Source organism: Mustela lutreola, chromosome 6, assembly GCF_030435805.1.
Source record: "Mustela lutreola isolate mMusLut2 chromosome 6, mMusLut2.pri, whole genome shotgun sequence".
Classification (NCBI taxonomy): domain Eukaryota; kingdom Metazoa; phylum Chordata; class Mammalia; order Carnivora; family Mustelidae; genus Mustela; species Mustela lutreola.
The window spans coordinates 25,541,967-25,564,825 of NC_081295.1; the positions used below are offsets into that span (position 1 = coordinate 25,541,967).

Consider the following 22,859-nt stretch of genomic DNA (forward strand, 5'->3'; position numbering starts at 1 on the left):
TAAAGCATGAACATTTATATTTAATTTACATTTTGACAATTTGCACATAAATAACAATGTAAACCAGTACGTAAACATAAGATAATCTGTTGTTCTAGCAAAGTAAAAAGCCAATAACTTTGGTCAGTTTTAACTTTGATTAGAGGAAAAAAATAAAACCACTGTTGATTGTGGGCTCCACATTCACATGTAAGAGGCCTACAAGGGAAGGTCAAACAGCAAAGAGAAGCAAGTCTCGAGCCACGCGGGTCTTGGTAAAAATTCCCACAAATAAGAAAGTACAAAAGAGAAAGAAAAGAACAAGTGAGCAGACCGTTAATGTTTGGTGTCAATGTCAGTGTGCGATGCTTTGGTTTACCTACAATTAAGGACTGCGTTGGCCCAGCACTGATCCATAAAATATCGTCAGTTTTGCCACTTAGAGAGGAACAGATCAGTAAGGCTCTGAGGTTTCTCTTGATTCTCCTAAGTTCGTTCTTTACTGCAGGCTGACATAGTTGCCATCAATAAAAGGTTGAATGTAGAAACCAGACTGATAAGTGATGCATCAGTTAGTGAGAAAGAGAGAGAAAATTAATAGTGGCAAAGGGTGTGATAGGACTTTATTTCCATGACTTGGGTGTGACCACATAACAAAAATAAAGCCATCTTAGATTGCCCTTACTGGTGAAAGATGATGCAGCTCTCTCTCCCTGGTTGTTATGCAGTCTCCAGCTTTGCACCAAGGTTTTGGGGTCTCGTACAATAGCAAGGAGGTGCCCAAGCTCACCAATGTCTCTGATGATGAGGTCCTCAAGTGTTAAGCAAAGCCTCAGAAAGGATTTTTCTTTTTGCCCTTAGGAAAAGTAGGTTCTTTTACATGGTTTGGCTCACAATTTAAGTGGTTATAAATATATTATATATACACATGGTATAGTGGTATAAATAGATTTATAAATATACATCATTCTTTGCTACACCTTGAATGCTGACATGTAATCTTTGGGCTTAGCAGAGTAAAAGACAGAATGGCACACATTCTGTCCTTTCTGGAGCACACTTGGTTTCTCCTGCAGAGTAGCAAATCACTGCATAAGACATCACTTCCTGCACTACTGGACACACTCAATGAGGTAATTGTTGTTGAACAGCTTTGCAATGCCCTTTCATCTTTAATTAAATTAACCATAAAATGTAAAAACACAAATACTGAGGAAAATCTGAGTTTTACAGAACAAAATACAATTGATGTGTTGGGGATAGGAATGTGCATTGCCTGCTTTTACCCTAAGACAACAAGAATACCCGTTTTTCATTTTTTTGTTTGTTTGTTTTGTTTTCTTTTTAAAGTGTGGCCTGAGCCTATCTACCTCAAATCCTTCCTGGTAGAGCACCATGTTTGTGCAATTTTTGACATAACAACAACAACAAAAAACCCCAATAACAAAAACAACACCCAGACTCAAACCCCCAAACCTCACACATACAAAACCACCTGTGCTTTGGGAACATTTTGCGGCAGTTTTAAACATGGCAGTTTGTCTCATTCACATTTTCAGATAATACACTGGGATGCAAAGGTCACGTAACCACTCTGAATGGCCATGTGACTTTGGGGGTGGGGTGACCCTGCTTTTTGGAGAGGAAGACAGGTTAGCAAAGCCTTCTTATCTCCTTTCTGGTAAATCTGTGGCTAGGGGGAAAAGAATCTGAACTATCTACACAAATATACAAGATTCCCTTTCTTGTCTCTTCTACTGAAGTTATTATTGGGTAATTCTGCACACATTCCCCCCATGATATACAATGCTGTTCAAGTGAGATCTTATGAGTTAACACATCAACTGTCTAACTTTGGCAAAACCAAACCGCATTTTCAAACCATTATTATAGAGGGAGGTCAACTGAAGTAATGTATTTGTTTACTAAATCATAGGTACTTAGACAGATGTGCAGAAACTATCTACAAAGAATAGCCACAAGACAAAAATATAACATTTATAACTCAAATTACAAGGAATTTTTCCAGTCATTGTAAACTTTTTTAATTATTGCTTTTTGAATGATAAATTGTATAATAAATTATGAAGGATTATCATTGAAAAAATAATTATGGCTAGGCAATAGTCTTAGCAATGGGAAGGCTATGCAAACATATCCACACAAATATTCAAAATACACAGGTTCAAATATATAGATGGGGGTGTAAATAAGTATATATAATATGTATATATATATATTGTCTTTGTCTCATTTATGCCCTGAGATTTCAGTAACTTTGGAGTTCCTTCTTTAATTCCAGACAGGTGAGGGGAAACCATCTACCGTCAGGAGAGCTTCGCAGAACTGGAATTATGTACAAGCATTTGTTACAGGCACCCTGACTTGCCAAGTCATAAGTTAAGAAACAAAACAAAATGCTTTTTTTTGTTTTCTGAAAATCTTAAGGATCCATTGGTTCAACTGTTTCCTGTTTGACCTTTACAGGCCCCAGAGGTAGTGGGTTGCTGTGAGCCAACTTCATGAGGGATGGGTCTGATGACTCATAAAGGCTACACCCTGAGAGGAGTCCATTCCCCATGTTTCTTTGCAAAGACACTTTCAGGCCAGTTTCTTCTTTCTCTTTTCTGACCACAGCCAGAATTTCTTTCTCCACCACAGAGGTCACATCGATGTTGTCCTCCATGTCTTCGAGCCGGTCGGCGTTGTCGCTGATGTCAAACTTCTCGATTTCTTCATTGATCCGGGTCAGATCCTCCAAAGGCATCCCCGTGGCTGGGGCCACAGGACAGTTCCCCTTCAGGTGGACCTTGAGGCTGCAGAGATGGATGTAGCTCTTGTGGCAATGGGCACACTTGTGGGGCCGCTCCCGGGTGTGTAGGCGCTTGTGGAGTTTCAGGTGCACAAACTGGGTGAACTTGGCAGGGCACACCTTGCACTGGTAAGGTTTCTCTCCAGAGTGGAGTCGCAGGTGGGTCTTGAGATTGCTGGTGCTGCTAAATCGCTTGTGGCAAACCTACAGTGTGGGGAAGAGGGCAGAGATGGGAGGCAGGAAGACCAGAAGATTAAGAGCTGCCGGTGGGAAGGGCCCGCTTACATACCAACGCCCAGCAACCTGTGAGTGGAGAAGCCTCCCGGTGGCACCTATGGCGTGGCATTAAGCAAACAGGGAGATGTGGGCACTGCACGCGAGGTGTTTACTTCCCCCTGCCATCTTCCACCCACTGGAAGCCGGCTGTGTCATCACCTCTGCTCCTCAGCAGGTACAGGGTTATGAGACGTGGCCAGGCAGAATTCTTGTGCTGCTTTAAACTACGGGGCTATGGGACACAGGGAGACCGCTCCTGACACATTCTGTACAAAGGTGAAAATTTCTACCGGAAATCACTGCCCACCTGGCATTCATGTGGCTTCTCTCCCGTGTGTACCAGGTAGTGTTTCTGCAGGTGGGCAAGCTGAGTAAAGCCCTTGTTGCAAGTCTGGCATTTGAAAGGCCGTTCTCCGCTGTGCACTCTGAGGTGAACCTGGAAAGAAGCCACGTGCGTTAGCCCTGCTCTCGGTCGGTGGGAAGACCTCCCATTTCTGCTCAAGGACTCAGGCATTTATGATGCAGACACTTTAGGAAAACCATCACGTGAGAGCTTAACCCGAACAGACACAGCCCCAGCGTTTTCAGAACGCTTCATTTTGTTTGAGCCAAAGGAGCTGATCTTCTAGCCCAAACACCGCATTTTCATCATTCAGAAGAAACGCAGCAGAGAAGTAATTAGTCCGAAGTCACAGCGCCAGAAATGGCCAAAGAAACCCCGCCACCCCTAATGCGCTATTCCCGCCCGTCGCACTTGTCGCTAAAGCGCCTCAGCACCTGCGCAGAGCGAGCCACATGCAGGCGCGCAGGCGCACAGGGCGGCCCCGGCGCGCAGGCGTAGTGAGGCCCCGGGGCGCGGCGGGCCGACTGCTTGCCCCCATGCTCGCTGCGTGGCCTACCTTCAGGTTTGAGAGTTGGCCAAAGGTCTTGGCGCAAACGTTGCATTCATACTTTATCTTCCCGTTCTGCTTCTTCAGGGGGTAGGGCAGGGTCTTGTAGCCTGTCATGTTTCTTTTGTTTTTAATGAGATTCATGGCTTCGTCACTGCCGGGGGCCGCCAGCGCCGCTGAGGTAGCTTTGGGCTGCACCACGTGCTCCGCCGAGGCGGCCGTGCCGGCTGTGGGCGACCCGCTGGTGGGGCTGCTCGCCCTGTCCTTCATGCTGGCGGCCGCCCCGGGGAGGGAGAAGGCACTGTGCGGCGCCGGGACGAGCACCTCGCGCGCGTGGTCGGGCTGCAGCGGCCTGCGGGCCCCGTCCGAGGGCAGCGAGCTGGGCAGGGAGGCCGGGCTGAGCAGGGGGTGCGGCAGGCCGCCACCGCCCAGGAGGCTGCCGTAGACGGGGTACAGCCTGGGGAAGAGGCTCAGGTTGCCCACGCCGCCCATGTTGCCCACGGTGCCCAGGCCATTGCAATTCACGCCGTAGGGGGGCAGAAGGAACTTGGGGTAGTGGGCGTTGTAGGAGGGGATGAAGGCCGGGGGCAGGTGCGGGGCCGGTGCGTACCCCGGGTAGGAGCCCAAGCCTTCGGGGCCGTAAGGGGCGTTCAAGTAGGCGTACGAGTCTCGGTGGTCTGGAGGGCAGGGCGCCAGGGGCGACACCGTGTTCCCCGGGCTGCTGTGCGGGCTGCAGCTTTTGAGGCTTTGGTCGGGGCTGCTTCTCGCCGAGGGGCTCGGGGTCGCGGAGGACGGGATGGGAGAGTGAGTGATGTAGGTCGGCCTCTCCATCCCATAGGCTTTCAAAAAGTCCTCCGGCAGAGGGGCCCGGATGGGGTAGACAACCCGAGGGTAGAAGGGCATTTCGGGGCTCCCGTTTTTTCGGAAGTCGTCCGCCTCCTTTTCTGAAGAGAAGGGTGAAATGTTGGAACGGTAGCAGTCCTTTCCCTTGGAGGGGTTGGAGTCCAATTTCAGGATTTCTTTCACGCTGTACTCTCTCTTTGGAACGCTCTTGGGGCACAGTTCGTTTTTCTCAGTGCTGGGCTGCTTTGGATGGCCCTGGGTTTGTGCTGAAATAAAGACGGGTCGGTTACTCAAAGGGTTATAGAGAACTGAAGTGAAAATGCCAAAGCTGCTCTCTCCTTGAGAAAACCTGAGCGCCAGCTGGCCACAAGCGAGACACACCTGGCTTCTCAACGCCCTCTCATTCTAGAGGGCTCGGGGGCCACTCGCTCACACGCACCGCTCCATTTCCTTATGGGCAAAACGGGGACAATGACATCTCGAATGAAGGGCACTGTCTGTCTGGATTATTTTGTTTCTACTAGTAAAAAACCGTATGATGGAAAAGTGCTGTTCAAGCTAGAACGGGGGAGCTTCCATTAAAATGGGGTGGAAAAATCCTGGTGTGGGGGTGTCAGAGGTTAATAAAAGTCATTCTGATGTTCACAGTGTACCGAAAGGAAATCAGCACACCCTGCGAACTAGATGTGAAAGATTAAGACTCATTTCAAGTAACAAGCAGTCATCAGTTTTCACCTTGATTCTTATTTAATACGAATTTGATAAAACCCTGTTCAAACTGCCTGTGCCAAATAGATTAGCAATGTGGATGCCACCCCTTCCCCTCAAGTTGCTGACAACACAAGAATGGCACCAAGGTTCTGTCTGGTCTAACCAGGCTCCCAGCAATGCTGTCCCCTGGAATCACAAGGCGTGACATACTCATCTCTGCCAAACCACAACAGGCACTTCCCGAGCCAGTTCAATTACTTAGAGCACCAAAGAAAACAGGCAGCTAAGATGAAAGCATTTATTCTGTATTATTACTCGATAAATACACTATTTAGGAACAGCAGCAATGAGGACAGTTCCAGACTCTGCAGGCCATCACTAGCCCTGCCCCTCCAAACACACGAAACAAACGATGCCTTTGGAAAAACACCAGTCAGAGCAGGGAACACCAAAAACTCCCAGCTCAGCCTTCCCTGGAAATCAAAAGTAAAACAGATGCTGCTTCGCTGGCGCTCTGGTTATCAGAGGGCAATCGCTCCAACTGAACAGCTGCCCACAAGGAGGAGTAGGTTGAAGGCATGAACCGGCCATGTGTGTGGATGCCTTGGGAGGCAGGGGAACTTTGGCCTTGGTATCGGAAGGGGACATGTTGGGGACCTTGCTGTATCATTCGTGGTCTCAAAAAAAAAAAAAAAAAAAAAAAAAAATTCCGCTTGATTTCACTCAGAAAGCACTCCAGGCTTGATATCTGATAGGTCTAGAAATGAAGTCTGTGGAAGTCCAGATTCTGAACTCTTCAAATCCATTCTCTGGACTGTCAGGCTTGATTCCAGTTTGAGAGGCCCTCGGAGAATGTTATCTCCTGCTAGCTGTTATCAGTTACTCCCGGGTGAGCCAGCAGCCCCAGAATAAACACAGCCAAGACACTATCAGGGAAGATGCTGATGGGAGCAGTGATGGAAAGCTTGTTGAGGGAGAGGGATTTCTGAAGCCACTAAACCAAAATAAATAACCCCTTATCACGTCAATATCAGTCTTTCAGTGAGGCCCAGCAGGCAGGAAGTTCAAATTGTCACTTTTGTTTTTTAAAGCTGAAATGGTAAAGGAAGAGAGACAGCTAAGTTGGGAAACTGATAGGTGAGGCATCTCCCAGTCACAGGAAGGAATTTTATGGAGGTGAAAAAGAACAATCTGGAGACACCCGTGTAGGCCCACATTAAAAAAAAGACGGTACCCTCATAAAACGTACAGAAACTTCACCATTTTCAAGTGGCAAATTATACCCCAGTCTCATAATTTTTCCAGTGGCTTCAGTACTCTTGGTTCTGAAGTTCAACAGATTGAGACCATAAGCAAGAAACGAGTGTCCATCAGCAGCCCTGTCCCTCCTATTTAGTTAGGTGTTCTCACTAGGTACCTTAATAATTCAGTTATTAAACTGAAAACAAAGCTAATGACTGGGCCACCAAACACGAAAGTCAGAATCTGTAATTTTCCATGCAAAATTCTTAGCACAGGGCCTAGCACATAGTAAATTCACAATCCACGTTTGGTCTCTTATGCCTCCATAGAAAAAAAATTCTATTTTCCTCCAAAACAATATCCAGAAGGAAATGTTAGCTCCCTAAGATGTTCTAAGGTGGAAGTCATGGAATCTATGTGAAGGTACATTTTAAAAAATCATCCTTCAGCAGCTGAGTAATCAGTAGAGCTGGTGTCATTTCTGACTCTCCCACTCAGCAGCAGCTTGAGTTAACATGAAGAAGAAAATCAAGATCTGTTTTTGTTCTTAAATCTTAAATGGCTGTAGGCGGACGGAGTCATTTCAAGAGTGAACTGCTTCTGAAGGCTCTGAATGGCTTAATTATGCCGACTCACATTTTCGATCTATAATAAGAACCCCCAAGACTACAAGAAAGAACCTAGAAGTTCTGCAGTAGGCAAAACAAAGTCTGTTTTCAACTGAAACTGAGAAAGCAGATTAACATTTAGAAGTCTATAATTTGGTCAACTGTTTTCTAGATGGGTTGGTTAGATACATAGGAAAAAATACCAAAAAACCTGGGAGGGGTAAGAGTTAAATTTAATAGTTTCTACTCCTTTTCTTTTTCTTTCTTTCTTTCTTTCTTTTTTTTTTTTTAAATGCCAATTTGTGATTGCTGGCTACTTACTATTTTTTCTTTCTATTTTTTTTTGGCCTCAGTTTAATTCGAATCTCTTCTCAAAAGTCTACCAGTTTGACCATCATTGCCATTTAAAGTCCTCACCAAGACTCTGGCACAAACCTCTATTGTGCTGGGAGCACGGAAACCCAACACAACTCATTTGAAGACACAATCTACCTATTAGGCCTGATGAAAGAGTGGAAATTTTCCTGATCAGAGGTTCAATCAGCAGTTACCACACCTAAGACAACTGGTTTCACAATCAGCATGGGGAGTCTTGGCTTTTAATGTGACTGGTTATTTGTTCATTCTCCTTCTTTACTATGAATACTGGACAAGGAAAGCGTCCCTGAAAATGTTAAGCTGCCATTTAGAAAAAAATTCTGCATAAATATAAAGGGACTTTGGTGGGAACAAAAGTGTCATTTCCACAATATACATGGAAATTGCTCTGAACACAGAGAATAAGCACTTGAATCTTAAATGTTGTGTAAAGCCTTTCTATCGGGGAATAAAAATGCAGGGCCTTTGAAACCGCATTCGGTGAAGGATGTAGGTAAAAAAGCTTCTTTGTGGTTGGTGCAAAGTCACTGGGGTGGGTCACTTCAAATGGAGTTACTGTTTGAAAAAAAAAAAAAAACAAAACAAAACCAACCAAAGTCTTTCTCTGAATTCATGAATGATGAAGCTCAAGGAGTGTAAGGAGACCCTCAAGAAGTGACTTGCCATGCTGAGAAAGTCAGGAGGAAACAGCACATCTTCCTCTGAGAGGCTCTGCTAGACTATAAGCTGTCTTTTACCATGGGCCTGGCACGGCTGGTCTGGCACATGCAAATGCCAAAACAGCTGAATGGCTCCTGGGGTACTCAGCAATACCACAGACTCTTGGGAGCTCAGAAGAGATATGAGGGGAAAGAACTGACTCCTTTGTCAAGACCTGACTCACCCCTCGTGTTCATGTTAGGAGCCAGCTTGTTTCCAATGATTCCAAGACCTCTTCCTAAAGTTCAAGGGTGCACTGAGTGTGATGTGTGTATGTGTGTGAGAGGACCACGAATGCAAACTTGAAAGGTGATCCTGAGAGGGAGATTCATAAGCTTTCATAGTCCCAGCTTTTCAGAAAACTGCAAATACAGTATTGAGATGGTAGGAAGATCAAGTAAACTAGACAGTGTGGGATGAACACCAACTAGCTACAGAGTTGCTTAGCCTGACCAGGACAGGTAATGGGTTTGTGAACTGGTCCTAAAGTTGAAGTCAAAATCCTAATCTATGTTAAAATTAACATCCATTCCAAATGTTTCAAAGGTAGAAATGTGAACTAAAGCAACTGAGCTGTCAGATAAAACAATTAAGCCTGCATTATCAACAACTGGTGAATCTGGGTAAGAAGTACCTGGGAATTCTTTGTACTATTTTTGCAACTTTTCCTCAAGTTTGAAATCATATCAAAACAAAAAGTTACAAAAATTTCAAAATTTAGATGCCAAAACTTTTACATCAAAAGGACCTACTGTTAAAAACTTCCTTAAAATGTAGCAGTCTAACCGAGAACATGGAACCATAATTACAACAGACTGGAGTTTTATGGTCATTCTTAAATTGTTCCTAGAGATCACTTGAGAATGACTAAAATGAGGTAGCCTTTTGCAGAGGGGTTATGGCAGTAACTTCAACCAAATAAAAAAGTAAAAGCCTATAAACCTAAGGAACTGAGAATTTTTTAAAACAAAGTGTTAGGTGGCTACTGTAAAAGTGATCCAGAGGTTAGATAATTAGGTTTTTGCCTTAAAGAAGGAGACTAAGATATAAAATCTTTAGAGTTATCCACTTAGAATAATATTTTTAAAATTATAGCTGTGAGTTTTTTTAGAAAACAGTCTGCGGTGTTCTACATCAGACCATACATTGATAACCAAATGTGCATCTCTACAATATTCCAACACACACTGTAAGCACCAACAAATCCCCACAAACAAGGGCTATACCTCGCATAATAGGCGTGTCAGGACCAATCCCTTTTTATACTCCCACCTGTCCCCTCTTGGAAAGATTAGAATTAGACATCTATTTCTTCCTGTAACTTTCTGAATTAAACACTCAAAATAGCTCTTAATATTTTACATGGTCAAATTTCCTAATGGGGGACAGGGACTACAAAAAATTTTTCCCCTTTTCCTCATCCCTTGTTTAAAGCCACCTACTTGGCCCCACACATGGAGCCGTATAATTAAACAACATGTTATTAGCTCCTAGGGGCAGAACTGACATTACTGGCATTTTAAATTTTTTTATTATTATTTTTTGTTCTATAATCCACTTACTGAGATTCATCATTGTTAGCTCTCCGGGATAAGGGTAGTGAAGCCTCTCTGCAAAGTCCCGACAATACCACACAAGAAGCTCCTGGTTGGCAGGGATGGGCTTAATGGTGTAGAAGTAGATGTTCATCCCGTTCTGACACGCAGCCAAGTTCTGCTCCCGGGCAGAGTGCGCCGGATTCACATAGCGCATCCAGTTGCTTTTTTCCTCATTAAAGCCATCGATGAAGTGGAGAAGCTCCCCTCTGGAGTAGATCTGTCCAAACAAAAAGACAGACGTGTAAAAGAAAGTCAGCCCCAAAGCAATGACAAGCTTCCCCGGCACCTCCGAGAAGAAACACAGCAAGAACCGTGTGTGATTTCTCATTCCCTGTTGCCCACACAGAAAAAGAATGCAATCGGTTTAGCCAGAGTCGTCTTGAATCAGCAGAAATCAGGACGGAAACAGGTAAGGCACACTTTGTCAGTTACCTTTTCCATTTCAGTTTTATCATCGTTTCATGTTGGGGGAAAAATGACAGAAGAATGAAACACCACATTTCATTTAAGGAGCTGCCTCGGACGGATCAAACCACCAGAGAGTATTACTTTTGCTACAGCTGTGAACGGCAAATGGGCGAAGCTTCTAACTTTAGTTCCGATTATGCTGACTTTGAATGCTTTGAGTCACTGGGTAGAAGACCAAGCCAACCGAATACGTCAAACTGAGTCTCAACTTTTTCTATGGCCTCTGTACTTGCCGTTTCCTACACCCCCGCCCAAGGCTTAAACTATGCAAACATCCTCCACCCCCAAGCCTCCAAGTCCAGAAGTAACACTTGCTCATATGAATACTTGGAACCCTGCCTTTTTGTGGAAACACTGGGTGGGGCAAAGGTGAACTTCACCTGCCATAACAAAGTGAACACCGGGACAGAAGCCAGGATTTGACAGTCGACTGAGAAGTCACTTTTCCTCTTGATAAACATGTTCAGCCTTGCACTTCTCTTTCAAGCCGAAGGAGGGGAGAGGGAACCCGCTTATCTGTAAGGTGGATGGCTAAAACACCAACTCACAGAGCCACAGGCATGTGTTTTTCGAAAAAAGAACAGGAAGAAACTATTGTCCTTTAAAGGCAACGCATAGTGAAGAATTCTCCCTCCCTCCCAGTGATACCAACGCACTCAGGCTTGATTCGGTAAAAAGACAGAAGTAAGAATAGGAAAAATTAAAACATTCATTCTTGCTGAAACTACTTTGTAAACCAACTCCTCACTCCTCCACAGAAAGTTTCTCTCTCTCCCTCTTTTTAAGGGACTTAAAAAGACTTAAGAAATTTCCTTATCCATCTTCAGACTTAAGAAACTTCCTTATCCATCTATAATCAATACCTGGTTATCTGCAACTTGTAGTCTTCAAGTAGTAGGACACTGTTCGTAGCAGAAATTTGGCTCTAACCGGACAGCAGGGTATGGCTTTGTTCCTAGTCACATACCGACTATGATAGCCTATAAATCGCGTCTGTAGTTCACTCACACGTTATCAGAAACAAAAAGGAACTCTGTCCCTTTAACACAGGCAGTAAACACCAGAATCACTTTCTTTTAAGAGTAACTTCCTGTAAATTGTGAAGGGGGAAATACATGTGGCTTCATCAAAGCAGCTTGTGAGAGCTTTTGCGGTGTGTTTTGTTAAGAGAAAATGGAACAAGCCTGGGTGAATTCTGCTATCAAGAGGGGTTTTCAAGTTTGTTTACTCTGATGTGCAAACTTCCAGGAACATGGGGTTCCATCGTTCTGCACTCTTCGCTGGGCGGAGACTGCTTTCTAAAGCTACGGGGCGTGGGATTCCAGTCAGCCTTCCATGGACTAAGGTTTACTGTATCCTCATTTAAAAACAGAAACGACTGTGCCATGAAGTCATACGTGCACACACACAAAAATAAAATAATGCATACATCAAATGAACACTGCTCCTCACCTCACTACACTACCATATATTATCAGGAAGATTAAAAATGTGCTGACTCACAGTACAGTTACAAGAAATGTCACTGGTTTCTCAACTTGAACATCCCTACTCTTCTTTGACTGTGTAATTTGCATGAAACTTTTTCTTTCCTTACAACAGATGTTCATATTCCTGCCAGCAAAAATCAGGATGCTTTTGACAACATGTGGCGAGTTTTCTCCTACAATATCCTTTGTATGTGAAAGACTGATTCAAATAAATCCTCCCAAGGAAAGCATTGCAGTTACTTAGGGTGAATCTTTAATGAACCAGGGAATTGGGACAGAGATAGGAGGTTCTTAGGTATTTCTTGCCTTTTAAAAAATAATCATACATTAAATAAGTCTTATGCCGGGTTGTGTTAATTCAGACTTTTGACTCCAAGACTTACACACTTCAGTGGCTCACTTCTGAGAAGACTTTATTGGCAATAAAGGCAAAAATGTAGTCACTGATATTTTGCTCATTTTAAGTCACAAAGTAAATATATTTTAAGCATGTGTAATTATTAAATAAAAACTGAGCACACAGTTCTTAAAGAACAGTTCTTCATGCTCTTTCTTGTTTGGAAAATAGTAAAAAAAAAAAAAAAAAAAAGAAAGAAAAACATCTAAAAACACAAAACTTCCTGGATTAAAAAAAATCCTGTTTCTATGGAACAGCTTCTGAATGATCCCAAAATAGAAGTCTTTTATAAAGATACTTCTCCCAAGATATAACCATGGTAGGTAAAAACTGGCCAAAATAAGTATAATCCAGTTTTTGTGGTTGTTTCTTACAGCTGTTTTTTAAAAGAATTAAGATTCTTAAAAAATTCAAACAATGATTCCCTGGTAATCATGTATGTTTTATGCATGTATGCATAAAAATATTACTTTTAAATTTAGTAAGCATGTTCCTGTTTTCTAATTGAGAAAAGTGAATATCCTAGAGAGATCTATGGGAAGAAGGAACGTAGTCTAATTTTTGTCCCTGTTCCCTTCCAATTCTGGGTCTTTTACTCAAAAACTCCATCTAATTAGTTCATCTTTGAGGTCCTTTTTAATCCTGATATTCCAAAGGAGGTTGTATGGGCCAGGCTTTAAAGCTCTCACATGATTGTAAGCACCTCCCTTACGCGGGAGTAATGTACACACGGTCAATCCCAGCAGTTTTATGATGCAGACGCAAGACCAGTCCCAGTCATCTCCATTCCCCTGGTGGCATCTCCTACCCATCCTTCCTTAACGGCATTTATTTTCAAGCTAATTCATTTACGATTACTCTTCCATTCAATTAAAGTTAACTCAGCAAGAAATCAAGAAGGGGTGAAATCTAAGGCTTGGTGACTCATTACTACTTCCTTGCAGAGAAATGCAAATGAACTTACCCTTGAAGCAAGCAGCATACTGTTTCCTTTCATCACAAAGCTCTAATGAATTGCAAAAATGAACATTCATATACAGTCCATATCTCCATCCTTAGTCACCTAGGGGCCTCATTTCTAGAGCCAAACAATTAACCGGTTTCAATCACGTTTGCTTACAACTCCCTATGTCCACAGTGGCCTGGAATAGTTGTGGTAAGCCTGAGTACAGGTTGAAAAAGGAAATGACCCAGCACTTCTGGCTCCATTTTTTTTCTCCCTTAATTCTTATGGAGTCTGAAAAAATTTTCTCTACTTACCCGCCAGAAATATTTCCTGTTGGCGTTCTTGGGAACAGTATCATTGGTGTAGATTTCACCTACTAGAGGTCCAAAACGTGTTCCCTTTGGTATGTATTCTTTACTCACCACTCCAATAACCTGAAGGGGATAAAATGTGAAATAATTACTTCAAACTGTAAAATATTAACCGATGTTTTTATTGAATCGAATTGGCAAGTGGTAGTACAACCAACAATGACAAAATGATGATACAGAGAACAAATATCAATGGTGCCCACATAATTTTAACAATGTTCATCTTAGGGGGAAACCAACTTTTAGACTCCCAGATCATAAGTAAATACCCAACGAAGCATTAAACTAGTCTAAAGGATTATTCTCAGGTGACTTTTTCATTTTTACTATTACTTTTCATACTAGAAGATCAGAGAGGGTAACCATTCTGTTTTATCTTATTTTAGAATCAGAAACTACAAAATTAGATGGTCAAGATTAAATTATTTCAGCCTGCTCCTAGTTTCTTATTTCTCCTTCTCCATCAAACCATAAACACAGCATGCTTGAGGGGAAAAAAAAATAGTTTTAGCCTCAGAAACCAAAATAATGCTCTTGGGTTGTTCCACAAAGACCTAAGGAACCAGAATAAAAACAAACGATATTCTTTTCATTCCAAATGAGGTGTTTTTTTTTTTTTTTTCTTTTCCATAACTTACAAGTTCTCTTTAATAGAAGAACGATCTTTCAAGTGACTTTGTTCTTCCCTAGTATCTTCTCCTCAATAGTGGTCAAGAGTCGTCCTTTGAAATGAAATTTATACTGAGGAGAGCTGTGGGTTCTGAGAGCTAGGGTTCTAAGATCTGAGGAAATGACCTTCTCAGACTGGATGTATCACACTAGGGCCCTGCTAAAGAAACAAGTTAACTATGCCAGTTCCTCCTTGATGGTAAATTTCTTTAAGGGAGTAAAAAAAAATCACCAACCACGAATCAGGAAGCAATTCATCACTATTCAAAAGAACTCCTCTGTAAGGAGTCCTCTGTAACATTTCACAGTTACAGTTTTATATTGGTTTTTATTCAGTCACTTTCCCATTTTTATTTATTTACTTACTTATTTTTGGTCTGAAATCACCTACAAATTACTTACTGAATACCTTACTGAAATGGACCAAGAGAGAAGGTTAAAGAATATTTACTTCCAGGTTTTACTAAGCCCAATGGCTCCTGTGTAATTGTGTACCTGCTGTGGCAGGTCCAAATATATGTATCAATAAATGTGCACAGTGGCATCTCAGATTCTGGTTGTGACATACATTGATACATCAACATGTCTCATGAAGACCTTAAAACCTGTTGAAATGGATATGGAATAAGCACATCTCCATGGTTATAGCAGTCCAATCTTATGTATATTTCTTATCAGCCAATGATTTTTTTTTAACAATTTAGTATTTAATATGCAAGCCAATAGAGCATACCCAGACTGGAAAGAAAGGAAAAGAAAGAAAGAAAGAAAGAAAGAAAGAAAGAAAGAAAGAAAGAAAGAATTTCCTATACCTAGCACAAGTTGAAACAATGTTGTGAGCTAAAGTGTTATTTTTGGTACTTTATGAATTTCTGGCAGAGAGCTGAAAAAAGCAGATGTTCATCTCATCCTCCTCTTCCTTCATTTACATCTATGTGCCCTTTCAATACAGTTCATCGTTACTGGTATTTGTTGGCAGTAAAACTACTGGGGACAAGAGTAGCTCAGAGCAGTCTTGAGATAAAAAGATGTACTAAAGCTTAAGTAGACTTACTTATGAGGATTTCATTATTTATGATACATTACCGAACCTAATTAATTTGAAAAATTCATGGAATTGACTTCTGTGACACGCAAATCATTTGGCATTCACATTCGAGTGATTATTCCATAATATTAAAATGACAAACAGGAAAAACAAATAATGTCATTTGTTGGTGAGCCAATAATTAGCAGTTGATATTTTCAACATATCCACTTTAAAGCAGTAATTTAAAGAAAGGTACTCAACTGGTTCATCAACTTTGTTTTAAATTACAGTCTCTTGCAGACAGTGTCTTGGGAGTCAGAGCTTGATTACCAACAAGTAGCATTACATTGAGGTCAGGTTTTTTTTCTTCTTCTTCCAAATTGCTCTTTTATTTTAAAAACCCATGGGCCTATTAGTTCTCATTTATCACTCTTATACTAAGAAAACACACAAAATTTTCTTATGGCCAAAAAGAAATCAACCTGAATTTTATTCTTACAAAAGAATTTGCAGAAGACATAACCACCCAGCACCTATTTGAGAACAACTATAAGCAAGTCACTGAGGAAGCTATAGTACAGTACTTGCCATCTATAACCTTACAAAGGCAACTAAGTAAGCAGACAGAATAACAAGAAGAGGAGGGTCTTTGGTGGAAGAGATGTCTATGAGAATACTCAAGCCACAAACAAATAAAAGAACCTACACATCGTGGTGAGCATTTCATAATTTTTTTTAAAAAAGAGCCAAAGAGCCTCAATATTAGATTATCTTTACAAGTGGCACAGAACCCTATTATTTCAAGTTCCATTATACACATAAACTCACATAAAGTGGATACACAGAGACACAAAATAATAGAATTTCAAGGTTGGAAGGAATTGTATAGCTTAAATACCATCTCTTTCCACTCCCAGCCCAGCACTTTAGTATAGGATAAATAGCTTCATCTCAAATCCATGTCTGAGACATTAGTCAAAGAGGACATATAAGCCGCAATTCTAAGATTACAGTGCTCGGCAAGATTACAGCACTTGGCTAGGTAACTGGAGGGGGAATAGGAACCATGGTTGTTTTTAATGGGAAGTGGAAGACCAAGTCCTATTCTCACCCTTGCCCCAGAAAGATCCAGATGTGAATCTTAGCCAACAATATTCTATCCCCAGAGCAAGCACATGAGACAGAGGAATCTGGTATGTGCCTTGGATTTCACAGTGCTAAAAAAACTAATTACGAGTGTTCACCTAAGCTTGAGAAGGAAACTTCACAGGAACTGACCAGGGTCCTAAAGAATTATTACTAGGGGCAGGCTGCTGTCTGTGTGCCTCCCATAATCCTATCTGGGAGAAGACCCTGCCTCCTCTCTCGCCGCCCCACAAGCCCTTCCACGCAGTGCCTTACGTTAGGAGGGAGCCCTTCCTCCACTTGGGCAGATCCGTCTCTGTTAGTGGGCTCAGTTACAGCACACACCCTGATGTCTGAGGCTTCCAGACAAAAAAAAAAAAAAAAAAAAAAAAAAGGCTTGTTTTTCATTGTACAAAATGAAGATTTCACAACTTAGGATGGGGCTTGCTGAATTTAAGTCTGATATGAAGGAGAAAATGAACTTGGTTTTTTAAAAAAGCAATTCCTCCTTTAGGGAATCTACAAGGACACATACACAGAGGGCTTTAAACAGAAACATTATTCAGGTTTAAATGTGGTTTGAGCATCCTCATCCCAAATTACATTAAGATGATTTTAATTACTAGCTATCTCTTCTTCCCCTCCCCAAATCCACCACCCCATAGAAATGACATATTCGATTAAAATTTTATTTCGAACAAAAGGATATTTGCATTGAAATGACTAGAACTCTGTAGTGGACTAAGACTTCAGTTTGTAATTCACTTTTTTTTTTTTTTGAAAGGGAGTGGGGTGAATGGAGATGTTTTTGGAAGATTTCCTCCTTGATTATCTTTATATTAAAGGAAACATGGTAATGTCTTGGCACATTGTCTCACAAATAAAAGGCAGTAGGAAGAAGAGGGAATTGCATGTTATGGAGAGATACCTTTTACAGATGGCTTGAGTTAATAATGGACTTCAATCAAAATAGGCATTCGGTGAGTCCCCATCATGGGTCTGATGTTTATCACCACATGACTCTCGGAGGTCAGGCTTAGAGCCACCGCGCCTCTTGAATATAAGCAAACTCAATACAGACGGCTGCTTCTAAAATATAACTGTTTAAATTGATCTGCCTGTATTCACGTATTCACAAAAGATTATTTCAGGAGGACAAGGGGAAAATCCCCCCTAAAAGAATAACCCATCAGTTAAAAAAAAAAAAAAAAGTTTTAAAAGTTTTGAATAGTATGTCTATATTTGGTTTGAGTTCTGGAAATAGGAAGTAAGAACGGGCTCATTAAAGGTGCGGAATGATTCTAAACCAAATCTAAAAATGAGGGTCAAGATCAGAAATTTGGTTCGTATGTTTTGTTTTTAAACCAAAAGAAAAAAAAAAAAGGTGCTGACACATAGCACAAATTCATAATGAAAAATAGTCTTGTTAAAAAAAATCCCCAAGTATGTCAGCACAACAGTTCACAGTGTAACATCTTCTGTTACTTAAATGAAAACATATAAAGAAGGGCAAGATCAACTAGTGAGATAAAAACCCCTTACAGAAAGGCTTTTTTCCCCCCTTTCCATGGCTGGGGGGACTGAAAGAACTAACTGAATAGTGTCAGTGTAAACATTTCATCCATCCTGAAGGCTTCTGCCGGAGACCTGGCTGTCAGGTATCACACCCTCCATGGCTCGGTTCCCTGCGCCTCTCTCCCCACCACAAGGGAGCTGTCCTCTCCCAAAGTGCAGAAAAGAAGGAGAAATAAACAGGAAAATGGGTACAAATTCCCGAGTGAATGTAAGACAGCATTCACATTCGAATTGGCTTCCTGGTTGCTTTTATGATTAGGAACTGGAGATGTTTTTTTCAAGTGTTTCAGTTAAATAAAACGTGGGAAAATAGATGAGGAGGACCCTGATCTCTTATTAGGTGAGTTTTGAAAGACCCTCTTTAGGGATACAAGGCACTGTAGGAACATACTGAAATAGGAAGTTATATGTTCAAAGGGGGAAAAAAACACGCAAAAAACAAACAAGCTTAATAAAGGATCTGGGCTGAAAGACATAAAGACGATAAATAAAACCACAGTGACACCAAGAGGGACCAGTGTAGCATAATCAAGAAGCACGGGCTGGGGAAGTCCGAGGAACTTTGCTCCTAGTCCTGGAGGCTTCTCACTACACATCTTGAGTAAGTGACTAGCTTTCTGAACCTTGGACTAATGATCTGAGGGCATTCCTTTATTTAGCTATGATTTTAAGTAGAATGATGTAAATGGAAAAACAAGCTAAGTGCCAAACAGGAGATAAGAAAGAACATTATAGAATGAAAAGGCAAAGATGACCCACAGAATAGAGGCCTTTATTTCAGTTCAGGCCTTTATTTCACTGGGCAGGACAGGGTAACACAGCACCAATGAACCCTGGGAACAGACCACTGTTTGGTCAAATGGGATATGGGAAAAAACCCATGACACCTTCTAAAGCCACAGCCAAACCTTAAATAGCCAAACAAATCCTAAATTGATTTCACAGGCCACGTATTATGAACTTTTCTATGGAAAAAAGTGTTAATCTCAGAAAGAGGTATAATTAAGGCCGACCTCTGGGGTTAAATTTTAGGTTAACGTTCATGTACAATTGCAATTTAAATTTTGGTTTTTATGAAATCTGCCTCTATTCTTCCAGCAGGGGGAAAAAAAAGGTTAAGCTTTAATGAAACTCAAAGCAGAGCTGCTCTATTTAATTTTAGACAGCTGTGTCTCCCCCTCACCAAAAACACTGTACTCAGACACACAAACAGGAAAGAGACAAAGTATTTCCCAAACAACGGTCTCCCCCGACTCCTTCAAATACTGTTCCTTGGGGGAGGAGAAAAAGTGATCGGACAGGGCTCTAGCCAACACTCTCAGTATCCAGTCATAGATTCCCACAGCAAGGAATCACTTTTTTGTGAAGGCAGCGACAGAAATGACAGTGACCCATGGTAGTCCCGGGGGTGGGAAGTCTGTCGAGAGTCAATTCCCTCAACTCAGCTCTGCAGTAGAGACAAGCAGGAACCACTGCAGTAGCTGAATTCTCAAAACAAGAGTGGTTCTGCAAGTTATTTCACAGCTAAACATCACGCCTAGCTATAATCGTTATATAAAAGGGTAAACACAAATCCTTTGCTCATTCCAAGTTTGGGTTTCCAGCCCCTTTGAAACAACAAAGAGGGTACCCACTTCAGAAGCCAGTAAGGAATCAGCTTGCCTGCCCCAGCCAGAGCAAAGGAGCTGCGGCAGATAAACAGTGGTTAGCTCTGAAGTCATCCGGACAGAGGACACTTTTACACGAACTTCTTCTTGGTTTATACCATCACTCCGGTTCATAAACACGTCAAGGTTTTGAGTACAATTTTAGTAACCCAGCTAATAAAGCTGGCTCATTAAAAAGAAGAAAGCCAATGACCAAAAGGAGACAAAAGCAACAAGGAAAACTTTTTTTCTACGAAAGTTCTCTCCCTCAAATGCTCTGCTACACCTGGAGGACCAGGGTCAGCGAGTGCAGGGTGGACGGTGGCTTTCTGGAAGGCTGCTGACAATTTCGCCCACCTCGGGCTGCCGCTGGGCTATGCCAAGATGTGTCAACTTGCTAGAAGATTTAACTGTTTGCTAATTAGGATGGAACAGTGGAGGGCTGGAGGAAACGAGAAGGACAGACTGAGGGAAAGAGAAAGCAATGAAAGAAGTGAATTAAGTAATCAATTATTTACTGATACAGATTCTCACAGAAATACGAGGCTGCAAAGGCCAGTGGTAGGGAGATTGGGCGCCAGGGGCCAACCTTCTTCAGCAAGAAACCAGAGGCTTACCTCTTTGCTGTTGGTGGCGTACTTGAAAAGCAGATTCCTCGGTAGGGATGCCTCTGCCTGAACTGAAGTCCCTCCATCGGCACCGCAGTCCCAGGGGTGGTCGTTCACAATATATGTACACTTCTCTTCGAACTCAGCCTCAGCCCACAGAGTCATATCTGCGTCCTCCATGTCCATTTTCATGGTCCCGTCCGTCAACCCTTGAAACCTCACAGTGCTGGAGCTACACTTTGGGGCAGCCTGGAAGAGAAGGGAAAAGGCCTTTAATCCCCATTGTCCTGTGGCTCCGTCCGAGAGGCTATGACTAATACAGTAGTCTGAAGACTTTAAAAGCAGATGCAGAGTGCTTGGTACAGTTGAGTAAGAGCCAAAAAGCCGTATAAAGAAGAGCGCCTTGAAGAAGCAAGGTTTTAAAATGCTACTCTTACTTAGTTCTTAAAAAAAAGAAAGAAAGACAAGACTGTGGCAAACTCACTGAGGGGAAAAGGAAGGAGAAAAGAAAGAAGGAAAGATCACCTCGGAACAATCCCTGGCTTTACCTCTCACAGCAGAAGAATGCTGTGGGCGCTCAGTCCTAGGTCCCAGAGCTCCTGGGGTCATGGCCGCCAGACCCTCAGCGCTGTGGAAAAGCTGCCTCAGAAAAGTGTCACAAACAAGGAGAGGAAGAGGAAGGACCTCTGTCTGCCTCTGAATGAAGCTAAAAATGGAAAGCGCGTGTGGGGCAGGAGCGGAACCCAGCCGGCCTTTTCCAAATGGGGAAGACTGAACTTTCCCACCAGCTCCCAACGCAAAACAACTTTCAAAACAACTCGCCACCCCCCCCTTACCGCGCGCTCCCTTTCATCCTCTCACATGGAAGACTGAAAGGGTTGCATCCTGCCAGCATCACTGAGCTGCAGCTTTTCAGAAATGGTTTGGGAGCACAGGAGAAAGAGGAGGAAAAAATGGGCGAAGGGGAAAATCTCCTGGCAGTTTCCTTTGGTGGGCATCTCACGCCAGATTGAAAGAGCAAAAACAAAGCATAAAACTGTTCAATAGCATTCCCTGCGGAGAATTCCTTTAGGAGCCCTCAGCTACAAATAGCACTTTCCATTTAAATCTGAAAGTGTACAAATTCCCAGAAGTCACTGATGTGCTTCAGTTTACTGTAACTAAAGTTCTAACAAATATAGAAGACTCAGAGGACAGGCTCTTGCTTCCACTTGTAAACTGATAAGGATATTCCCGCAAATCCCCCCTCACACACTCAGGAAAAGTGCTTTCCGAAGAGAGAGAGAGAGAGGGAAAAAAAAAAAAAAAAGGTAAACAACTTCTGCAACGCTTTCCCATACAATGTTTGATGAAAAGTAGGAACATGGGCTTCATTTCCACGTAAGAACGTGTCCTCCTTAGAATGTAAACACAACTCTCCGCGGAAGTCCTTCCAAGGGGCTTTCACATTCTTCTCTTTCTTCCCTAAATATGATGCTCTTTTAGAAAGAAATCAGATGCAAAGCTGTCTTTCCTGAGTGACGATTGAAACAAACTTGCTTGTTTTTATTTAGTTCCAACATGTACAGTCACGATGCCACATAAGTGTTAAAATAAAGCAAAATGTGAAGATGAAGCCAGCCCGGAGAGGTCCCTTCGGCGGTGGGTAGGCAGGAGCCCCTACCGAAATTTCAATGAATTGACAATTATGCGTCGAACTGAAAGGGTTAATGATTCATAAGGAAAAAAAAGTCTTACAAATGTTTGACAGTTCTACGAGCCCTAAAGCAGAACCACCCCCGGGTTCTCCTGCGACTACGCTAACACATCAAACCACCATTTCTGATCAATTTCGGAGTGAAAAACAAGCTCAAGTTCCTTACCAAGGTCGTACCCACACGCTTTTCCAAGCAAATATCCAACATCGGAGAAGAGTGTCGCTCATGTCTACACAGTCCGCATTTCCTCCGCGTCCCCCCCGCGGGCCGAGGACTGGCGCGCGCAGCTCGGCGGTCCCTCCTTCTCCACGGCCGCCCCGGCGCCCGCGTCCCGGCTCTCCGCGGCGGACAGGTGCCGCGCGCTGCTCTGCCTCTCCGCAGCACTGGAGGGCTGAGTGTCACCGCAGCACTTTCAGTCTGTGTTAACCAGACCGGAGGCTCCTTTCCCCTCCCTGCTGCAGATTTCCCATTCGTCTGATTCACTCCCACCAGCTGCTGAAGGGGGGCGTGGCCACACCTGGACTCGCCGGAGCCGCGCCGAGAGCTCAGCCCAGGGCTTTCCCCCAGATCTCGGGCCGCCCAGAGCTTCCTCTCTTTCGCATGTGAATTTCAACATTTACTTGGAATCTTCTTACTTCCCTTTGAAAGCACTTAACCTCAACGTTTACTCGGGCTGTATTGTATTCTAAATACTCAGCCCGCCCTCCTTCCTGCTGAGGCTTTCTAAGGGGGCGCACATTCCTTAAATTAAGGGAAAGCTAAAAATTACCTAAAAATCTCGTAGTTCCTCGGCTCAGATTC

At 42.7% G+C, this 22,859-nt stretch overlaps 1 protein-coding gene across 4 annotated transcripts; it reads right to left on the reverse strand.

Annotated features, from left to right (window-relative positions):
* Nucleotides 1-22,597, reverse strand: PRDM1 (PR/SET domain 1). Of its 4 annotated transcripts, none has more exons than XM_059176977.1 (7): nt 22,224-22,597; nt 20,371-20,610; nt 13,652-13,771; nt 10,001-10,253; nt 3,967-5,066; nt 3,375-3,503; nt 1-2,995 (listed from the first exon to the last, which is right to left on the reverse strand). In XM_059176977.1, the coding sequence occupies exons 1-7, from the start codon at nt 22,263-22,265 to the stop codon at nt 2,423-2,425; spliced, it is 2,457 nt and encodes an 818-aa protein (XP_059032960.1). In that variant the 5' UTR covers nt 22,266-22,597; the 3' UTR covers nt 1-2,422. The 4 variants fall into 4 exon arrangements, with proteins under 4 accessions (XP_059032960.1, XP_059032959.1, XP_059032962.1 ...); XM_059176976.1 differs by lacking the exon at nt 22,224-22,597 and adding an exon at nt 20,910-21,123; XM_059176979.1 differs by lacking the exons at nt 13,652-13,771; nt 20,371-20,610; nt 22,224-22,597 and adding an exon at nt 11,368-12,536.
* Between the last annotated feature and the right edge of the window lie 262 nt (nt 22,598-22,859).